Source organism: Citrus sinensis, chromosome 7 (genome assembly GCF_022201045.2).
Source record: "Citrus sinensis cultivar Valencia sweet orange chromosome 7, DVS_A1.0, whole genome shotgun sequence".
In the NCBI taxonomy this organism is placed as follows: domain Eukaryota; kingdom Viridiplantae; phylum Streptophyta; class Magnoliopsida; order Sapindales; family Rutaceae; genus Citrus; species Citrus sinensis.
In genome coordinates, this window is record NC_068562.1 from 5,130,916 (window position 1) to 5,148,021 (window position 17,106).

At 36.2% G+C, this 17,106-nt stretch overlaps 1 protein-coding gene and 1 pseudogene across 1 annotated transcript; both read right to left on the bottom strand.

Moving 5' to 3' along the window:
- Positions 1 to 988: 988 nt before the first annotated feature.
- On the bottom strand, positions 989 to 3,120 carry LOC102615818 (serine carboxypeptidase II-2-like; annotated as a pseudogene).
- Positions 3,121 to 10,067: 6,947 nt separating this feature from the next.
- Positions 10,068 to 15,861, bottom strand: LOC102622701 (serine hydroxymethyltransferase, mitochondrial). Its single transcript, XM_052445012.1, has 16 exons — positions 15,512 to 15,861; positions 15,339 to 15,389; positions 15,147 to 15,233; positions 14,653 to 14,774; positions 14,428 to 14,504; positions 13,977 to 14,101; positions 13,498 to 13,590; positions 12,853 to 12,945; positions 12,532 to 12,729; positions 12,314 to 12,418; positions 11,639 to 11,704; positions 11,405 to 11,482; positions 11,089 to 11,200; positions 10,893 to 11,003; positions 10,574 to 10,741; positions 10,068 to 10,306 (listed from the first exon to the last, which is right to left on the bottom strand). Exons 1-15 carry the CDS (start codon positions 15,599 to 15,601, stop codon positions 10,596 to 10,598), a joined length of 1,554 nt encoding a protein of 517 aa, XP_052300972.1. The 5' UTR covers positions 15,602 to 15,861; the 3' UTR covers positions 10,068 to 10,306; positions 10,574 to 10,595.
- Positions 15,862 to 17,106: the final 1,245 nt, after the last annotated feature.

A 17,106-nucleotide genomic window follows, 5' to 3' on the forward strand; every position in this document is an offset into this window, starting at 1 on the left:
AATGGCTTGAAAGTCCGTTTTTTATTCTTTAAAGTAATATCTAATATTAAAAAAATCTTCAAAAAAAAAAAATATGAATGAGTTGAAAAATCAAAGTAGTATTCCACGTTCCCATGTAAAAATAGATTAAGGACACCACTTTAAGAAAAGCTAAAACACTTTATTGATAACATTGAGTCTAAGCTGCTATTCAAACATCAATTAATTATTTGTTTTTTTTTTTAATTTAACCAGATATATTTACTGTAAATTAAAGTCTTAAATATTGAACAGAGTTATTATGGGTGATTGCAGGTTTGTTAAGGTATGGAAAAAGCTGCAGGCTTAGATGGACAAATTATCTTAGGCCTGACTTAAAAAGAGGTCTTTTATCAGAATATGAAGAAAAAATGGTCATTGATCTGCACGCTCAACTCGGCAACAGGTTCAATAATTTTTCCCAATAATCTCAATTTTTTATTATTTTCCATTTTCGGTTTATAGATTTATCATTTCTTTGGTTAAGTTTTTCTTCTACCGACTCTTGTGTCAAAAGATGACGGCAAAAATTAAAGAAGAGGATATGCTTATAATATTTTCTTGAAACATTTCATGTTATTTTACTAAACTAGATTTTATTAATAAAGATACATTAAATTGAATTAAATTCAACTTATACCCAATAATTATATTTGGGAATTAAATCCTCCATTCAGAGGCAAGATACCATCCAGTATCCACTGTAGAGTTTTGGCTACTGCCTTCAGCATGTAAAGGCTTTGGCTTGGAGTATACAGCTCCAGAGTCATTGAAGGCAGTACCGTTTGCACTTAAAATATCTGCATGTCCCTCGATGACAAAACATAGCAAGTGACAAGATGCTCATTCAATTTAAAGTAATTTCTTATCCTGTTTTCTCAATTTATTGTTATCTTGTTAATGTGACACCCGTCGCAGTTGCACAGACTACATATTACACATGGTTCCCCATGCTTCATTGCAAGATATCTAAGAAAATAAGAACTTGACGAATTCCATTATGATCTCAAAAGTTGCTTCGGATTTTATAAGAATCACAAATGCTTTCTTTATTTGACAATTCAAGTGAGAATGCAAGCTTCATGAGTCACTGAGGCTGACTCGTTCCAAGCATGGCATTGACCTTCCTGATAGAAAGCTTTTGATTGGTGTGAGAGCAGGTTTGGGTCTATGCAATGGGACTTCGTGGCCTGCTCCCCTCACGGTGACAAAGGTAAGTCCTGCATACTCTTGGGTCCATCCTCCCATCTATGCTGTAACGGGTGGACGTAACTGGGATCACAACATCTGTATCACCACTGTCGTATAGAAAATCAAACAAAACTAAGAATGTCAGCAAATCTCTGTCTAAACAATGGAGGGAACGGGGATGACACAGTTAGGGGAAAACATACCATGTGTAGGAATAAATTTGAAATAAGAAAGCAAAGACGTAAATGCAAATTCGGAAATTGAGAGAACTTGAACATCCATATACGAAGTCCAGAATGTATAAGCTCATGATAAATGTCTAGCACTGTCCTAGGAGAATCCAGCCAGTTATTATTTACCACGCCACTGCAAAGTAGTAAAAATAAAGAAATTCATGAGGGCATGCTGTTGGTGTCACCTAAGTCAACAATGAAGGATGTAAAATGTCAGCTGTTAATATTGTGGATACAAGCTTAAGGTTCCACTTTCTATAATGGATTCCAACAAGGCAGGCCCATGTTGATGTATTAATACTCTCCTTCATTTGGATTCGGTGATAGATACGCGACTAATAATTTTTTAGCACTTCTTCAAAGAACTACCTGCAAGTCTCCCATTTTGCCGGTGCAACTGCTGGAATAACATGGAGAGCCTTTTGAACCTCAGGTTGATTGAAGTACACAACTGAGTGCTTTTCAGTGCAAGGATCATACTTCTCGCTGGCGTGACCAACAACCTGTCAGATGGCATCATATTTCAACATAAATGGAACCTACAGGAAAATAGTAGAATATGAAAGTTCCTACAATTTAATAAGTACATAGTTCATAAAATGATTTACTCACAAGCATTCTTTTAAGCAGCCGATTTGACTGGCTAACAGGCAGTGTAGAAAGGGGTGAAAATACTGTATTGGTCAATGTTTCCAAGTTCATTATCAGCAACCTCTAGGAACTTATCACAAGAACTAGAGGGGTGGACAAAGGACTCATAATCACATAGAAGGTTTAGTTGCTTGTACGTATCATCAGATATCAAACCAGTTGACCACCAAAACTGGAAAAGGCCCAAGTAATCGTGGTAATCATCAGTTAGATAATTTCCCACCTGCATTACTCAAGCATATTAGCATTCAAGTTGTTTGCATACACTTCATGAGCATGAATCACTGCTGTTTCAGAAAAAATACTTTATACCATGTAGCCCTTCAGATTAATTGCTTTTTCCCCAGTTGCTTGGTTGTGCCTTATGATTGCTTTGCTTAACTGAGGAACATAATGCCCTGAAAAACATTATTGTGATGTTCATAAATCTACTTAAAAGAAGCTCTAAGTAATAATTTTACCTCTCCTTGATGATAAATATAAAAATCTAGAGAATGCAAGTAAGGAAGTGCAAAATGATCAAAGATAATAAAAAAACTAGGACTTACTAGTTAGCATCACAACGCTAGGTCCTTTACATGACGAGAACAGAAGAGTTACCTCGAGCCACACTACTCTTCCTGCAACTCATCCGCGCTGCTCTTCCTGTCCAAGAATGACTCTAAACATAAACCTCAACTCTTTTTTTGGTTCCATTCCAGGATACGCCACCCTAAAAGCTTCCTGCAGCTCATTCGATGGCAGCTCATGCTGTAGACAACATTGCAACGAAGGTAACGGTGGTCGCGATACTGGCTCTGCCTCTGCCTCTCTCTACCTCTCTTGTACAAACAAAATACCTGAGTAGATGGATCCGATTGGTTGATTAGTGCGAGAGAGACCGTGGATTTGATCTTGTTGAGTGAAAAAATTGGGATGACAGAAACTATGAATTTGAAAAAGAGATGAAATTTTAGGGATTTTTCTTTTGAGAAAGCAAAGAAATCGGATTGAGGTGAGAGAAAATTGTGGGCTTTTCTTTTCAGGGAACTGGTTTACTAGGTCACCCATTTTTTTCTATTTTTAATATAAATTTAATCTCAACCGTTGGATTCAATCTAATTGAATCCAACGGTTTTTTTTCGTTTCCGGCATGGTGCCGGGCCTTCAGTGCCCGGCATTGTAGCATTAGCCTCGTTTATATGTCGAAATTATGATGACAATTGACGTGAAAGGTGAAACGTTTCATTTCACCACTCCTCATTTAATTTAATGGGTCAGCCTTCCACGTGGCCGACCATCGCTACGTAAATTCGTTAATTTACTTAAATTTAGTTGACTTAGCAATTTATCGCGCATGATGAAAAGATACGAACTTTTATTCTAATAAAGACTACTTTTACGAATTAAGCATCTGATTCTATTGAAGTAAAGATTAAACTAAAAGATCAAAGAAAAAAGATATATATTTTTTTTTCATGCAAAAAAAAATACATATTTTAATATAATGTAGTTGTCTCTATTTTATTTTGGTACCTACCATATATAAAATAAGGAATTGCTTTTTAGTATAATACTTTTTTAAATCTCTTATTAGAAGCCTACTCTTTTATTAATACATAAAATAATCCGAATGGTAATATAAAGTTCATGAACATTTTTTTTATAAATCGGTTTTAAAGGATAAATTCCACGTATGAGTTTTTTTATTAGGTGTGAATTCAATAAATAAATAACTAGTCGAATCCGTTTGATTCAATCCAATCGGCTAGTTATTGAATGCAAATACATTTCTTTTTCTGAAACCGGATAGTCAAGAAAAAATGAGCTAGTGAAAATTCAGGCAGAGGCTGGGACTGGAGCCTGAGAAGTGGTTCAGGTGAAGATTCATGCCCTCGGAATTCCACAAAAACCTGAAAATCATAAGACTACAACATCATGAGATTGTATGTCAAAACAAGAAACTTGAACAAAATGGACCAATCAAATTCTTCAGTTCACAAATTGTGAAGTGGCAGCGAGAAAGTAACTGACATAATCATGCATCAAAATTTATATCAGTTTGCATTGTCGAGTCTCTAAGGGTGCCTTTCCACCTGCAAGAGCAAGAACTGTCTATCAGAACCTACGACCTGTATCTTCAACAGCCTGTTGCAGCACACGAAGATCAAACTCATAAAAAGAAGAAAAGAATGGCTAAAGTGAGCAGGAGCCTGTGGTGGAGCCATTAAGTGAATTGCTCTCAAATGTAATGGCACTTTTATTAAACCTTTTATAAGTCCGCAAGGCATCATAATTACAAATACAAAAATCACTCAGATGCTACGTGGAGAAAGAATTATGATTTTCGAGTTGATCACAATGGAAAAATTATATACAAAGAGCAGCAGCATATAAAATAGCCTGTATCCCTTTCCACCACAGTAACTTAATATCATCCAATCCAGCATCCTCAAATGCTGAGAAAGCATCAGCAGGCAACACCTCTGCCCACTGCAATATAGACCCTTATACTTTTAGGCTGCATGGAAAAGAATGAAAATGAATAGAAGGGAAATACAAAAACAAGAATACAGTTCAGGACCTCAGTACACCAAGATATCACTAGACTAAAAATTACCTAGTAACTATAATATCCAGCAGCACATCCACCTGATTGTCACAAGAATCAGCATTACAAAAATATCTCTTAAGTTAAATCCTAAATAACAAAAACACAGGAGAGATTTTGGGTGACCTAAATATGATCACAAACTTGCAAATATATGTCTGAAGCTACAAAAGTATCTGTCCTCTGGTATTGTAGGGATCACTTGGGTTCTTTTGGCAACCCATTAGTCGACATCAAAAATAGATTCTGGTCCACCAGGTATATACCTTGTATGCAGCTCCAAGTCTGCATATCTTAGCTGAAAAAGTTGCAATCCAATAGTGTTAATCACAGTGTGCATTATGTATCTGCATATTTGCCTGAAATTGATAATCTCATTTCGTGAAAACATAGAAACCACATTCAGAACTTCATGAGACTGTAAATATCACTTTGAGAGAAAAAAAATCAACCATTAAAAACAAAGGGTCAAACAAGAGCCCTAAAAGGGATACCATTGCATATAAACAAATGTACCCAGAAAAAAGGCCAAGAGGACACCATCTGTTCCACTAACCTGACCAAGACAAAGGGAGCCAGCACAGAAAGTCCTCACAGCAAGCAGCTTCAAGTATACATCTTCAGGGAGACTCTCTACAATTTGATAGAGCTTTCAGTTAAGTATCTCTGAAGCAAAATCTTTTGTTTTTTTTTACCCCCCAATCTAAAAAAGGTAGTGGGTGGGTGAAGTAAAATCATGTAAAGCGTCAGCAGGTTGTACATATCTCAATAGCACAATCAAGAATGAAAAACTGTTTGTAACATATTATTTTTGTCTCCAAACAAACTTTTCGTAGTGCATATTCTCATAAGTGAAATGAATCATATTATATAAGAATACATGAAATTGAAAGGTGATTTAAATATGATGCTGCATTAGGATAAAATCAACACTGACAAGCAACCACGAAGAGGGAAAAAAAATGAAATTTCAAAGATGGGGCATTTGACCATGACTGCATCTACAACTCTTGGCAGGAGAATAATAATAAGTACGCTTATATCATTATTACCTTTCTTTTAAAAAGAACATTCATATATTATGTAATACGTGCAACCTCTAACTACAACTATAGGGTCGCTAACTGTCAAAATAACAGTATTCATAGAAAAGAAAATATGCCATCTGCTATAGAGGAGCATAAGTGACGATGGGGCCAGAACATGTCTGATCTGAACAGGTTAGAAGAGGAAATTGAATTTTGCATCCTATTTGCATTTTCAATATTCATTCATCTTTAGTCCTTTGAATAGATCAAAATAAATAAATGAACTTTGAGATATTATAGGTGAAACAACCTACAGATTTATAAGTACAACCAAGGGTTAGGTTAGAAGAAATAACCTTGTAACACCAATTTTCCATGAATTGTTTGTGGACAATTCAACAGCATCCCACTCTATTCCCCTACTGCCAGCAACAAGGCCTTCATCCTGTTTGGTCAACATACGCTGAAGTGCATGACCAAATTCATGGAAAACAGTCTCAACCAGCAAAAAGAGGCAGTAACAAATATTAGTTACAATCAAGCGTAGAACTGCAGGACCATCGACCCAGTGGAGTTCAGGCACTGCAGTGGTTAACGGTTCCCACAGTGAGTACCGTACACTCTCAGCAAGAACAAGATAAAGATCATGAAAAAATGGCAAAATGCAGGAATTGCAACAAGGATTTCAGAAGGGGGAGGAACCTGCTTAGCAGATGAAGTGAACACAAGGACTAAGCTTTGTTCTCTTACAATAACAATGACTATATCAATTATATTTAGACAGAGTAAAAGAGAGTTGATACACAAGCCAGGTTAAAATGAAGGAATGAAATCCACAATTCTATTGCATGTTTTGAAAAATTCACAACCAAGCTAGAAATTCAACTACTCACATAAACTTCCGCTGCTTCTGACCCAAAAACTCCACAGGATGGTCCATGACCTGGACATAACTCACCTCACTAAAGGTCATAAGGCTTGGCTTGTCCCCTACCGGTGGGGTTTGATTGCACACCATGTGGACAACAGGTAATCTTGTTGTAGCACCATCAAGTGTCAGTACACGGCTTTGAGAAAAAACCTCACATATCCGTGCACTTCCTTTTTTCTCAGATGGACAGGAATACGGATCGAAATAGAAGTATGCTATTGGACTGCCTGAAGAATCTTTGACACGATAGAATCTGACATCATCATTCCACACCTGTTTAATAATAATCATATGAGAAAAGGATGTGAATAGAACTTCTAAGTCACAGGCAGAGAGTGGAGAAGAAAAATGAAAAGTTGATATAAATTACAGGAGCTAAACTATCAGCAGGTTCAACATCAATTCCAAAAAATTACTTAGCAATGATGAAAAGGCCATCCATAACTTTTGGCAACGAGAAGTATGGCCGAAGTTCATCTGTAGAATTCAAAGTGGCAACCACAAAAAGAAATGAAAAAGCAAGGCGAGGTGACCATATATCAAAAGAGCTTTTGCAATACTAATTCATAATTTAGTCACCTATTTTTATCTCAAAGCTTAGACAATCAATCTTAGAAGACTCATGAGTCATGATGGCAACAACCCTTTCATGATGGTAAAGAGATGCAGATCCAGACTCCACTCAATGTTTTTTTTTTAACCTAAATGATCTCATAAACAGGGAAACAGAATGACATTTTTAGAGTTTGAGGAAAATATTAGTTGTGCAGACACAGAATGAGACACAAAGTCTAATACAACTAATCTAAACTCTATATAGTTAAAAAGTAAATTAGCAAGTGGTTACAAATAATGGGTGACATAGCGATAAAAAGAGAGCTAGATAGAGAAATATTCAACCTCGTTGATGTCATATTTTGACTCACAAAGCCTCTCACTCCAAAAATTGATATCCCAATGGTTCACTTCACGAGGTTCTAATGCACCTTGACCTTTGCAGAAGCTTCTGAGGTCTTCAATGTCTACAAACAGAGATCAAATTTTGCTAGCCATGATATTATGTCATATTTTTCCAAAGAAAAAACGTACTATTCTGAGAATTTATAACCATGCAATTACAGCATCAAACATTGATATCATGAATAAACTGCATCAGGTGAAAAAGACTCAAGTCATAGGCGTCACTTGATTCAAAGCAAGCAGTCATTTATGATATCAAACTCTCTGTCTATTTATTAGCAACATGCCCAGCTAGGTTTGTGTGTGACACGACAATATCAGAGCTTCCAGAATACCACTAACCAAACACCCTCCAAAGTCCAAAATATAAGTCAATCCTTACATAAAACCATTCCTTTGATTATTTTTTGACCAACGCTTAAAAAGATCATGTAAAGTGCAAACCTTTGTATCCTAAAAGATATCTAAGAACATAACTTGGACCGAATGGTTAAAACATTACGCACAGAGCAACACTTTGCAACCTTGAAACATTATATTTAAGGAGATTCCCTAAACTGCTGGGTTCCAGGATATACTCTGAAGCTTTTCTAGCAGCCCAAATGCTTTGACACCGTTATCCATTTTCTTTACCATGCTCACCCGATAACGTATGGCTTCATACCCCCAACAGAAAGGAAGTATGTCCTAGCATTGGAAGGATTCATATCTCAGTATAGTTTTTGTAACCGAGAAGCTTAGCCTTTTCCAACCTAAGCTTCAATATTTGGTCGATGATTGATGTATTGTCCAAATCACCACTGAAGGAACAAGTAACATAAGCTCAATAGACTTCCTCACGCAATCCTCGGTTTCAAGCAGATGTTGCATGAGAGATGTATAACTTAAGAGTATCCAATATAATTCTCCACAGCCCATTCTCAGCAGTTGCATTTTCATGCAACTGTAATTACATATGGAAACGAAATTAGTAAAACAGAATACAACAAGACATGCTGGACTAGACAGGATAAATGAAATAGATTCAACAACAAATATACTAAATTTTGACATTTTTGCAGCCAAACCAAGAGCAGTAGCAGGCAAGCCTTGAATTTCTTTCTTGTCTGTTACAAATGTTTCAAATCTTTTGGTGGCATCCAGAACATTCTCTGAAAAGTCAATAGATAGTTTTCCCAGTTCCTGCAGATCTATTCATAGTTAATCTACAAAACTTCTAATTGACAAGTCGAAGATCATGAACAAGCCTCATTGGTTACGCTCAATTTTAAGTATCAATAACTCTCAACAGGCGGATTTTATTGAAACAAAAAGACACTTAATCCAAACATATACAATTATGCAATGCATACACAGACATTGGAATGGATTCACCATAAGAGAATTAATAAGAATTTAATTTAGTATCAACAACTAAGAAAATATATACACGGACTTCTTCATAGGCAGAACGAAGGTCAGGATTGTCCTTGACAGATTTAAGATGACCGATAGTTCTCCCAACCACAATCAATCCATCAGTAAGCTTCTATAATGGCTCTACTAACTTTGGCCTTGACGGCTCCACAGTTCTCTACAATTCCTCCAATTCACTCTCCTGCAATCACTGACACCCACAAAATCAAACAAAAATGAACAATTAGAAAACCAAAAACAAAACAAAATAGAACAAACCCAGAAACAATACACAAATAAAACATTAAAATAAAAAGTCTGTGCACCAGCTTCTTCATAAGAGCGCGAATGCCGGGCCTAACATGCTTGGCCTGGACGACATCATAGAGGAAACTCGAAGTCTTGCAACAAAGGATTATCTTCAAGAGACAATCCATCAACAACAGCACCGGTAGCAGCCATAGAAGTAGCAGCAGATGCTGGAGAAGGACAAATAGAGAAACAGAGAAAAGTGTTTCTGGATTTGAAACGGGATTGGACCGCACTTGGAGGCAGAAGAAGAAAGACGACGACCAGAAAGGACAAGAATGTCATTTTGATAAGATTTTGCCGTTAATTATATAATAATTTGGATAGTTGAAGTGAGCGAGAGAGAGAGAGAGAGAGAGAGAGAGAGAGAGGTGTAGCCATGCCCATGAGCATGTCCACAAATACACCAAAGTAGTCGCGGGAAGCCGAGAGCATGCTCAAAAAAATTCAACTGCATTTGCTGCGACTCTGCGCGGCGAAATATCAAATCAGTCCCTGTTGTTTGCGAATGTAACGCATAAGTCCACAAATTTACTATTTGTTTTAGATTCAGTTTATGGCTATCGGCAGCGGATTGTGGAGTTAAATGCCTCGGAATCGGAAATGTACTTCCCACACATAAATAAAACATATTAGAATGGTATAAAAATGAAAATTCTTATTTGATCATTTCTCATATTAGTTTGCATGATGCTGTTATATGCCATATTACTTGATCCCGTGTCTTTTATTTATATTCACCGTGCTAAGAAACCATAAGGTGAAAAAAGATATCGCTTCTAGTTTTATTGCAGGTTTATTTGCTTCCTGAAAGCCTCAGTAAATACAGAGTACTTTATATACATTAATTGTGATCTAAATCAAGGTTTGCTGCTATGGTATTCATAAAAGCGCCAAATCACAGGGTCGATAGTTGATACATGGCTCATCATCATAAGTTACATTTCATCCCTCGTCGCCTCTGTGTAATAAAAGCTCATACAGGCTGGCTTCTGCTGCTCTGCTCGACACATATATGTTCAATCAGCAAAAACAAAAGCAAGGAACCAATAAGTAGCTGAAATTTAAGAATAACAAAAGGGAATGTGACATGCAGTTATAGAAATTCACTGGCAGATCAGTAAGCTGTCAAATACCTGTTGATGTAGGAGAGTCCAATGTAAAAAGAGGTTAAAAAAAATTGAGAAACCACAAGGGAAGATAATCCTAGCTATAGAGAACTAGGCCTCCCAAGCTGATCTAATGATACTGAAGTAAATATGTATACCTAGTACAGTGGCGTTTTTCTCTCAGTTCTTGTACTTCATGGTTTCCTTTTCAAACCCAATTGTGGGGAACTGCTTTGCATACTCCTCAACATCATGGCGAAGTTTCGCAATCTCGGATTGGAAGTTAGCGGACTGTGTTGTGGCCACGAAATCTTTCAACTTTGTTCCTGGTTTACAAAATTAACAGCACCCAACTGCATGTTAGTAGATTCAACCACCTGGCTCGCTAAACAGCACAAGCATTGCAGCATGAGTGAAGATCAAACACACACAAACCCTAAGAGAACGAAAGTTAAGATAAAAAATATTGGCAAGAACCTTGAGTTTCAGACTTGATCTTCACAGCCAACTTCACAGCAGCATCAAAGAAATATGCTACCTTGGCAAAATCCTCCTCAACAAATCCCCTAGAAGTAAGAGCCGGAGTTCCTGAAATGCAATTCAATCCATCAAGAAACATTGCTCATACAGTGATCGTATAAGTATGATGTAAATATGTAATAAGAGTCCCTACCCATCCTGATGCCACCTGGAACCATGGCTGACACATCCCCAGGAACAGTGTTTTTGTTGGCTGCAATATGAACAGCTTCCAACACTTTTTCAACTCTGGAACCATCAATTCTCTGTTGATGGAACATTTTGGCAAAAAGTAAGATCATCCAACTTTTCATGGTAAAACTAGTAATAAAAGCAGTACATGGAGCCAAACTCTCCAATTTATTCTAGTAGCAAAATAAGATGTCTTAAATCAACACTCACAGTACATTAGTAATTGGACATCATCCAGAACTAACACAATAAAAGGATAAAAAAGATAAATCTGATACCTTGTTTTTCAAATTCACCAACACTAGATGGTTCTCAGTTCCACCAGAAACAAGTTCATAGCCCATCTCGAGCAGAGTCTGTTAAATAGACATTTTGGGCAGTTAAAACCCAGAAAGATAGCAGTTGCGCCCTCACATTGATGAGAGATTGTTGCTCAAATATGCAATCAAGACAAAGCTTTGTTAACAAGATCTTGTTTTGCCAACAATTTTGCTATATGTCATGAAGCATACCTGTGCAAATTTCGAGCAATTGCTCAGAACTTGCTCTTGATAGGCTTTATACTCTGGAGTAGTGGCCTGCATCCATGCCAAGTTAAAAATTATAAACTGAAAGTTTAAATGGTATTGAAAATTGGTCATTTGGCCAAAAAGGTTAAGAAGAATAAAGAAAATGCATGATAATTCAGGAGATGCTCCTTAATGCTGGTCAATAAACAAGTATCCACATTGGACAAATATCAAAACTGCCAAGGATCTGTTTATTGTTTGTGCTTTATATGAGCCAGTAACTCACATAATATTATATGTTGTTACCTAATGTTTCTCGTACTTTAGAAGTATCCCACTATACAAAACTGATCCTGTATTAGTTAGTATACAAATACACCGATCCATAATAAAGGAAACAAAGCACTTCTTGGGCTACTTGAAGACCATTTTAGTGTCTGCAGTATGACAGTTGTAGCTTGGAAGGTGGAATGGTGGCCAAGGCACTCAATTGAACATGACAACCTAACTAACGCATATAGGGTAATGGTACAGACTGTTCCTGCCATTCAATTATCTGACACATGGCCTTCCCTTGTCTTCCTCAATGTTTTCAGAGTTGTTCTGGTTTGAGACAAAAGCACGATACACATGCAGAGAAAAAACATGAATATGACTAAATGTTATCAATGTGCATACCTGTTTCAAGGCAACTGCTAAACCAGTAATTGTGTGGTTGTGTGGGCCACCTTGGAGTCCAGGAAAGACAGCTTGATTTATTTTTTCTTCATAATCATAAAACACCTGCAGGTAAACTCGTAGGCATAAAGATTTGCTTCAATTAAACCAACATAGTGTCCCTTCAAGAAAGAATTATACTATATACTCAAAACTATTATTTCATTTTAACAACTCACCTCCTTCCCTTGTTTGTTAATCTCTTTCACTCCCTTCCTAAAGAAAATCATGGCTCCACGTGGCCCACGAAGTGATTTGTGAGTTGTGGTGGTCACAACATCTGCATACTCAAAAGGTGAAGGGATGACACCAGCAGCAACCAAACCACTAATGTGTGCCATATCTGCCAACATTATAGCTTTTTGTTTGTTGCAAACCTGTTAAAACACTTTAGAATATGAAACCTCAGACCTTCTAAACCATCAAACAGGCCAAAACCTTAAAATTTGATGTAGGACTATCATAATTGGATTAGACTGGATCAACCTAATGGAGATTACCTTGCGAATACGCTCATAATCGTACAATCGTGCATAAGCACTAGCACCAGCAACAATCAATTTTGGCCTGAAGAGGGTGGCACTTTTCTCCAACTGCAACACAATGATTTAAGTCACAACACATTTTACTTACAGATATATTGAAAGGTATATACAACCAATCAATACCATCTGAAACTGAAAACTCATTTCTATGCATGACTTATTGAAGTTCGTCAACCTTCCCCATCTGTCCAGACTTGTATATAATGACCCAAAATATCAAATTTGGTGATAGAAAAAACATGAATGGATAACTCGGATGCATGAAGGACTAAAATCAATTGTTAATGAAATTGAAGATTTTATAGCTGTACGTCCATATATTTGATGGAGAGCACATGTTAAATCTTCAGCTTTGTATACGAAAATCAGATATCTTGCAATTCGCATGTGAGAAAAAGAAACAGCCTCACTAATATAGAATTACTGCCATAAATTTTCAAGATTTTCCACTTAAAGCGTATCAGTAATTCGTCTGTTCTACACAGCCTGAATTCCACCTTTTGATGACGCAACTTTTTCCATTCACTTCAACTGCCATGGTATGATCATAGGGAATTTAGTGGACCTAAAAGGGTACCAAAAATATTAAAATTTCAATACCTGGTCATAGTCTATATAGCCAGTGCTCTCATTCAATCTGTATGGCATTGTCTCAAAAAATATGGACACTGCAGATATCTTTTTGGTATCTGTCTGCAAAATAAAAATAACAGTATTAATTATTGATGTTACATTCAGTCATATAACATGACCAGAAAATAGAACATAGACTAATAAATTTCTCCGTAATTGATGAAAAGTTGCAGACTAAGTCCATTTTAATATGAGAAATGATGAGATCAGGTTCATTGGTTATATAATACTACAGCTCCTGTAGCTTTAAAATCTCTAAGGATAAAGAATCTGTGGATAGTGAATGTTAGGTATGATAAAAATGGGATTTCATAGATCTTGATATTGGTCATTTATAGCTTAAATCCTATTATAGGGCCTTTAACCTGAAAGGTCTAGGAGAGCAGGACAGGTCAACATACCTATTAGATAAAATAAAATAAAAAATCTCTAGAAATTACGAGTACCTGATAGCCGTGTGAGAGATGCCCACCATGAGGAAGATCAAGTGCCATGATCCTATCATGAGGTTTTAACAATGCAGTGTAGACTTGAAAATTAGATGGAGATCCAGACAGAGACTGCACATTCACTGCAGCATAACAGGGCATAATGAACATGAGAAAGCATTAAGTCATCACATGTAACATAACTCCTCCCACAAACTTTTCTTTTCAATTATGAAGTCGCTTAACTGTCTCCTTGACACCAAAGAATGCTCTTAAAATTGCCTTTGATAATGAACATTTTGGTTAGTACCAATCCTTTAAAGATTCATAACTGACTGATAAGTTGCATATGGGCATTATAAACATCAATACCTATAGAATTTTCGTACTGACATACTTTCAGAAAATTACTGCAGCACTAGAAAAACAACAAGTATTTTTCCAAGAATTTCAAATGACAAGTTTGCACCTCCCCATTTTTCAGGATCCAACCGAAATGCTTCCAGAGCTCGCTTCTGACATAAGGATTCCGCCATGTCAATATACCTGAGAAATGACAGGTCCATCATTTTCAACAGCTAATTTAGTCACAAAGTTAACGAAGTAGATATGAAGGAATCAACTTCATAATTTTCCAGTCACTTATATCAGCTTCTAATAAACATCACAGATTGAACTAATTAGCTCAACATACTCGTTTCCTCCATAATATCTTGCACCTGGATATCCTTCACTGTACTTGTTGGTCATGACAGACCCCACAGCTTGCATCACGGATACTGAAGTAAAGTTCTCTGAAGGAATGAGTTCAAGTCCCTTCAAAATCACACAAAATTTATTCCAGTAAGCTATCCAAATTTTTAATGTAGTTGGAGCTTAACAGCAAGACAGAAACTATAAAGTAAAAAATAAATTGACTATAGATAAACTATTTCAGATAATTCAGAATTATTTTTTCTAAAAAAAAGAAATCCATCCCAAAAGAAACCTGAAATTTTCATATATTGGAGAAATAGTAATCCAGATACAGGCAAAATTTTATTTCAGCCAAAAGCAAGAGGGGTGAATTAAAATGAACAAAAGGTACTGTTAAGACAAAGTTAATGAATAAATGGATGTTCATTTGAAATTTTCTTTAAGAAGGACAAAAGAAAAAAATAAATAAACTCACAAATGATATAAGGTTACCTTCCATTGTCGTGCTTTTTCATGCTCGATAATGTCAGCAATCTCAGGATCAACGACCTCAAGTGGAGCATTCAGTTGTTTTGGCCACTGCCATATCCACATGAAAAATTAACAAATTAAATTAAAAAAAAAACCAGTACGGTACAGAATGGAAACGTATGAAGGAAGCTAGAGAAAAATTTATCAACTTACAGTGACACCATTTTTCTCTTTCTCGTAAACAGCTTCATTTGGCAAAGATGACTGCGAAAAGAAAAGGAATGCAAAAAGAAAAGAAAATTACAAAAAGAGCAAACAGAACAGAATGAACCATTTGAAAGTCCAAAGAAAATGGTATAAAAATGAAAGAGGCAAAACAGACAGACCATGTAGTAGAGGGAGGAGCCATTGAAGAGAGGACGAGTGGGTTTGTCGAGGGAAGATGAGAGCCTGCGAAGAGCCAGAGCCATGGCCATTTTTGCTTCTCACTCTCCCGCTGCAAGATGTTGTTCTGTTTCTTCTTTGTTTGTTGTATGATTATGGTTATGGCTATGAGGGTGAGTTCTTTTCTTTTTTGCTTTTTTTTTTCGGTGGTTGGAGTAAAATTTTCTGTTTGAAAATTATGGCTTTGTCGTTTCCGTTGTGAACTGGGTTGTCGTTCGTTCCATGTCTCCGCCTCTATTTTTTTCCCACTAAAATTTGCCTTCAAACAGAAGTAAATTCTTCTTACTTTGCTCTCACTCACACTCACCAAATTTAGCAACCATAAATTAAGGATTATATAATTCTCAATTATTGTAAATCACCAATTTATAACCAAAATAAAGAGTAATAAAAACAAATCATATGAATATAGAGATACTTAATTCAATCAATCGAGTTACATCTGTATAAATTTATAATTTTAATTTTACCCAAAAATAAGTGACTAGTCAACAACGAGTAAATTCTTTATAAATTTTGAGCTAAACATCAAGTAAAGGCGATAAAATTATTCTTTCTAAATTCTATAATTTCTAGTTCATAAATTCCTTAATTTTAGGTTCCGCGATTATCGAAGATGACAAAAATTAAATACGTAAATGTGTGTGGTTTGCGATGATTAAGATGGGTTCTAAATTTATCATCATTGTGTGTACATGAATGGGTGATTACAATGTTGATTGAAAATGCTGAAACTAAAATTCGAAAAGCTAAGGCCGGATTGAAAAAACTAAATTGATAAAAGGCCTATAAAAACCAGCCGTGAAATCCCTATCCAAATTCCACCGTTTCTTAGCCACAAAGTGAATGTGGGATATCCTATCTTGTTCTTGTGAGGCAAATGTGACCACATAAACTTTCATTTGAACGGTTCTTCTACCACCAAACACAGAGTCTCAAACTCCTGCATTGTGTCACTTTCTCAGACATTTTATTTTCACTCAAAGTCTGTCTTCTGGGCGTGAATTTTAGATCCATATCTTATTATTCACGAAAAGTCTCAACTGATATGGGCTTGGAATTACACACACGGCCTGGATAAAATCATTCATTTATCTTCGTTGGGCTTCGAGATTTGGCAACTTGCACCTATGGACCAAATTCTTGTGTTTCAGGTTAATTTTAAAAGCACTAGGGCATATTGTTTGTTTGTTAAGCAAAATGTGGACTGAGGGTTTGTGCTAGGGTGATGTTTAATTAATTCCACTAATGTACTGATTCCATATTTCCATTTCGGATTGAAAGATACAACAATTCGATTCGAAACTGGCTTACACTCATCAACCAATAATATTGACAAGAATCAATTTTCCTTTTGTTGCCAAACAAGAAACTGGGCTTCGACCACTATATTTGTGGGTTACAATTACCTGTTGGCCATAAAACTGGGCCCATAATGTACAGCTCCTGTCAATGAAACAATCATTATTTTTAATACGAAATATTACTCTGGGGAGCTATTATTTTATTGGGTGGGTGGCTCTTATCACCCTTTCAA